The sequence below is a fragment of the Malurus melanocephalus genome, unplaced genomic scaffold, assembly GCF_030028575.1.
Source record: "Malurus melanocephalus ecotype Western Australia unplaced genomic scaffold, MMel_1.1 scaffold_100, whole genome shotgun sequence".
Taxonomy (NCBI): Eukaryota; Metazoa; Chordata; class Aves; order Passeriformes; family Maluridae; genus Malurus; species Malurus melanocephalus.
This window is the reverse complement of record NW_026623332.1, coordinates 2,137,294-2,142,894: the sequence shown is the minus strand read 5'-3', so window position 1 is coordinate 2,142,894 and position 5,601 is coordinate 2,137,294. Positions and strand designations below refer to the sequence as shown.

Here is a 5,601-nt window from a genome sequence, read left to right as displayed (position 1 = left end):
GCCAATAAAGCCACGTTCACCTCAATCATAACCAGCAAAAAGCACCTGAGGGCTGTTGCACAAGCAGAGAAATCAGATAAATTCCACAAGACCTTTCATCTGTAACTTAAGGAAAAGTAGTAATAATAATTTTTTTTTTTTTTTAAAAAAAAAGGCAGGGAAACTTGTTACTGATTATAACATATTGCTATATATTGTACATGTTGTCATTTCTTACTGGCAGCAGGTAAAGCAGCTGGGCTGAGACCAAGGCTGAGTAATGAATACTTCATTTTTTGCTCCCTTCAAAATTGCTGTCTTAAAGCTCCATTACCCTCTGCCACCACTGTACCACAGCGCTATGACAAACCAAGGAAGAGAGAGTATCATGAGCACTGTGCAGGTCTGGTGAGGATGAACCGTGGTAAGAGATGCCCCCACTTAGTGTGATTAAGAGTTAAACAGCCTGAGGGAAAAATAGGATAAGGCACAAATCACAGTGATAAAATCAGGGTTAACTCATGGCTGCACTGAACTTAATTGTTTGTATTTCTGTTTAAAACAAGCATTTTGGTGAGCAGAGGGTATGCTGGCTTTGTGGGTAGGGTGCTGTGCTAGGACTTGGGGTTTTGTCCAACCCTTACCCARACATCTTGCATTACACCAAACAATTTTAAATCCTCCTGTAACTCCAGTCACTGTGAGGCTGCTCCTTCTCTACTTCCCAGTCACGCTGTGTTAACAAGTCCACTGCCAAGAGGAAGATGTTCCACAACTGGTGGTGAAGGCCAGGTAGGGGAGGTGAAGGTAAGGGTAGACAACACGATGACCAAATCAGTTGTGTGTCAATCTCAGAATTTTTATTGAAGTTTCCTTAGACTGGTACAGATCCACAGTGACTGCACATTAAATACATCATGCTTTGTTCAGTGTGTGGTCACAAGATCATTGCTCTTGGAGAGAAGGCTGACAYGAAAAGCCCACAGCTTGGAGCGACACAAGCATTGCTGTGGTTCTGAGATTGCTGCAGCSTGGGTGCACATGGGACTGAGCAGAAGGGCCAGCAAAACTGCAACACTGTGGGGCCTGAAGAGCTGCAAGGAACACAGCCTTGCAGCTCCTGCTGCCAGAGAAGCCACATCCCTCTCTGGTTTCAAAGACAGCAGGATGTTGGAGTGGAGGCCAATGACTGGCAATGGACACAACAATCCATGCACCTGTGAGTGAGAAACTGAGAACAGCAATCACAGAGGATGAATCCTYTATAGATAACCACACACAGCCAGGGAAATAAAGCAGCCATGCTTTGAAACATTGCTGACAAACAAAATGGGAAAAGGTCCAGTCATCTTTATCTGAAAACTATTGGTATGCAATTGAGTATTTAGCACACACTATATACTGAGATAAAACTTCCATTTAGCTCAAGAGCATGGGTATGTGAAAAGCTAGGGCAGATGATTTTGATCTTTTTTACTGATATCTGTGTCATGACAATTAACATTGCCCTCTCCTGTCCTGCCCCTCCTCTTTGCTGCCCAGCTCTCTTCACCTTTCAACCAGGTGACTGGTTCAGCAAAGCCATTTTTACCCTGCATGTCTTCTTTTGAAACAAAACACACAAAATATACCTCAGCAAGGGTTTCTCCAAATACTTTTTTCATTTGTTCCTTTTGTGCTTTCTGTCTTCAGGCTTCCTTAAAAATGTAATTCCTATTTCTGTCACAGCATCACCCTTCAGCCTGTCCTGGAGGAAGGTAACTTCTGCTGCTAATTGAACCTAGAAAGAATCAGGTCTGATCAGTTAAGCAAAGAAATGCCCAGTTTTCCACCCTCCTCCAGTATTAATGAGGCTTTTCTCTCTCTCTCTTACCACAAGAGGACCCCCTTKCTCAGGTTTCATAGGAAACAGATTTCTAGATTGTTTTAAAATAGCTTCCCCATAGTGTGAATTGCCATTTAAGCAAATAAAAAGGAAGTTTATGTATATTGGAATTTATATATTACCCTTCATCCCAGTGCTTTGCTTTCTTTTGAGACCCTAATGCTTGATGATTTTGTGATCACAGAATTTCCTGGCATGTACTGAGACTTATTATATACTTTTGTTAATTAGTCTTGTATCAGATACTATCATTCAACACTGCAGGGCTGAGGCTTTTTTCTCCTGAAATATAAGCTATATGCCAAAAGCAGCTCAAAAGTAATCTCCTTGAAGAAGCTCTAYAAGTCAGAAATTTTCAAATTACAYYCTTTATTTGCATTTTTGTAAAAATYTTAAATTTAGGAGCAAAATTTGGAATTCCATCTCACACACTTCTGATGCTTTTGCTTTAACATTATACTCATACTCACACTTTGTTCTCTCTTTCAGCAGTACCACRGTAACCTGAGAATATTGTTTATCTTCACATGTTTTAAAAGAATCAGGGATGACTATTACTGGCTACAGCTGTGCAACAAAGTGTGATAAGCTCCAGGAGCAGCAGAGAAACCCCACATGCCCTCCTGTCTCTCCACTTTTAAGTGTTATCTCGCTTCCTGATCCCACCTGGCTTTTGCACCCAATTCAGCCGCTGAACAGCCAGGCAGGGACAGTGTGGAGCTGCCCTAATCCGTGTACTTTTCTACCTCAGGATCCAGGATCAGCGCTGTTCTCTTTTATATAGATACAGAGATTTAACCTGAGAGGTTAAACAATGCTGCATTTCCTACATTGGTCTGAACAAGTGGTTTTGTTCCCCTGTGCTTCAGCAAATTAACAAAGAAAGGAGAAAACAGAAGTGCACTTCCTTACCATTTCCAGGGCACCCCGAATCACCCCACAGAGGAGGTTACAATAGCAAAGTGATGCTCGTTCTGCTGGCAGCTCCTCCACAAAGTCCACTAGTGGGTTTTTGTCCAAAATTAAGGAGAATTCATTCCCCATGGCACTACTGCAGCTCACACTAGGGGTGACCCCAAGGTACATCTTGAAAGCAACCTGCAAAAGAATGAAACTCGGCTGTTTGAATACGTTGTGTGCAAACCAGAGGTGAAACTTTAGAAACCTCCAGTAGACGATTTTTACCCTAGGAAGAAAGGGGGGAGAGCCAGACAGGTGAAAAATCAAGGTCCGTTTGTCTCTTCTGTGATCAGCTTGAGCCAGMAATGCAAATCCAGCGCTATGTGAGGCTCTGGGGAAACACAGCAGAGAGCTGCTCTTTGATGTTCCTGCATTTACAACCCCACACAAAGCGGTTTTACTGTTACCACTCGTCTGCTTTCGGTCTGCTTTCAGTCGTGTCTTACTCCCTTGGGACCATTAGCATCTATATTAGCTCATTTCACTACCTCGCCAGCAGCTTTTCTAATCACAGCTCAAGACCTCCTGCAACCGGCCGAGCGTGTGTTTTTTTCCACTCTGATCTGCATCTGCAGCCACTGAAAAAAAAAAAAAAAAAAAAAAAGAAGAAGAAAAACTAAAAATATCCCAGCCCACCAAGAACAAGAATGCCAAGACTGCAAACTTTTATGTCACTGTAAATCGCAGTGTGTGCCCTGCGAGCGCCTTCTCAGTGACATCACGGCGTTATCTCGGCAGGGCGTGGGCAGCGGGAGAGCGGCGGCTGCTCCTCCTCGGCACGGCTCTGCCCCGCTGCACGCCGCCAAAGAAGACGAGAAACCCTCTCCATTTGCACCTCTTCAATGAGTATCAGACATGGATGCTTTCCAAACGATCCTCAAGTTCTTTATGAACCGGAAAACCGCTATAGGTTACAGTTTTATGGCGCTGCTGACAATGGGAGGCGAACGCGTGTTTTCTCTTGTTGCTTTCAGATGCCCTTGTAGCAACGAAAACTTCAGGTACGGTCTGGTGTTTCTCTTCTCGCCAGCTCTTGTTTTGCTAGTTATTGGATACTTCTTGAACAGCAAGACCTGGAAACTCTTTACAGGCTGCTGGGGAAATCCCAGGAAAATATTCCCCAGAGGGAATGTCTGTCATTTCTTTTACGTTTTTGGACAAATCACTTTAAATGCAATGGTAGCTCCAGTGATGTGGCTTTCTGTGGCTTTGCTCAACGGGACTTTTTACGAATGTGCCATGAGTGGCTTGGACAACCCTGCCTACTTAAAAGCAGTTTGCTACAGAAAATCTGAGMAGTGCTTTGGAGARCTACACAAGGTAGCCTGTGACAAAAGCTCCATGCCTTTTTCAGAGAGTGATGAACTGAAACGAACGCTTCAAGCACAGTCTCAGGTAAGAAAAATTATAAACAAAGGGCATTATCCAGATTGCACTGCTGCTGTGATTTATCTCTGGAAGATCCTGATGTCAGATGTTATGTTAAAACAGTTGGCTTCATGTAAACAATGGTTTGGCAGCCTTGCAAAACACAGTAAATCCATCTTTTGGTTGTTTGAGCTGTTCCATATTTCTCAGAGGGCCCCACTGGTGGCAGGTTCAATAAGACCAGAAAACCTAAAGCTTTCTTCCTGAATGGAGATTAGTCTAAAGAGAAAAAAAAAAAAAAACAACAACCAACTGGACTGTTTAGGAGTATGAATTAACAGATGTCACCCCATTAAACAGGTCTGTTCATTTTAAAAATTAATGCCTATTAAAAAAATTGTGCAACACTCTCCTATTTTAAAGRAGAGTTATTGTGATAACTGTAGTGAAATCGTAGGTCACTAACAGCAGAAAAATACTAGAAAATAAGATTTGTGAAATATATAATGTGTTTCTGTTTGCATTCCTCATTTTCATGATGCCAAGTGTGAGCATGTTTTTGTCCTGCTTGGAGGAAGTGAGAAACAGTAAAGCAAGCAGATATGCAAAGCTGAAATCTTATTACATTTTACAATATTTGASTGATACAGATTTTTTTCTCTGCATTTTAACACTAATAAATTCAAAGACAAAAAATCTAAATGGTGGAGAGAAAAAAAAAAGGCTACAGAAAAGGGAAACCAAGGGAAAACACTCTGTGCAGCCAGCAAGTTTTTGACAGGAATTGCATCCATCTGGAACAATTTCCTCTCCCAGATGCAATTTTATTTTCAAGTCCTCATGCAAATAGGACAAAGCCTGAACTGCAGACAAAGCAATTTATTTGCCAGTTCTAGAAGGAAAACACAAATAGTGCTTAAAACTTTAGGTTGTATGTATAAGAAATAGTGAAAGACCAGTGAYTCAGTTTCAGCATGAGAATATATGAGTTCATTTGCCAAGCTGCAAGAAAGTGAAAAATTGTTAAAAAGAGCAATTTCTCTAATACCCATATAAATCATCAGTCAGTACAAAGTGATTGGGAAAAATAAAGGAAAGCTTTAACTATTCTTCCATACCAGTTCCTAAGAATAGTTGTTTGTCAAGCTTCTCTGTTCAGACTTCCTGAGGAAACTTCCCATATTCCATCAGCTAAATATAAACTTCTACTGGTGGTTATTTTTTTAACATTAGTGCAAGAGTTCACATGAAAAAGGTTGTAGCTCTCCATATCATCACCATCAGAGCATGGGAAATCAGTTCCAGTGCAGATGAGTTTCTAAACCCTGAAATATTTTTTCCACACTGGAACTTCTTCCACTGTTTGAAAACAAATACAACTTTTTTTTTTTTTTTTTTTTTTTTTTTTT

General features: G+C 41.3%; 2 protein-coding genes across 2 annotated transcripts in view; one reads left to right on the top strand and one right to left on the bottom strand.

The window, feature by feature from the left end:
* Positions 1-836: 836 nt before the first annotated feature.
* Positions 837-5,601, bottom strand: part of TRAPPC3L (trafficking protein particle complex subunit 3L) — a 16,034-nt gene continuing 11,269 nt past the window's right edge. Inside the window, exons 4-5 of the mRNA XM_057369001.1 lie at positions 2,777-2,962; positions 837-1,759 (exon numbers count right to left, since the gene is read on the bottom strand). Coding sequence (XP_057224984.1) covers positions 1,640-1,759; positions 2,777-2,962 — 306 coding nt within the window. The 3' untranslated portion in view covers positions 837-1,639. The remainder of the gene's footprint in view (positions 1,760-2,776; positions 2,963-5,601) is intronic.
* The window catches only part of CALHM5 (calcium homeostasis modulator family member 5), an 8,229-nt gene continuing 6,039 nt past the window's right edge, over positions 3,412-5,601 (top strand). Inside the window, exon 1 of the mRNA XM_057368998.1 lies at positions 3,412-4,219. Within this exon, the coding sequence (XP_057224981.1) occupies positions 3,680-4,219 (540 nt within the window). The 5' untranslated portion in view covers positions 3,412-3,679. The remainder of the gene's footprint in view (positions 4,220-5,601) is intronic.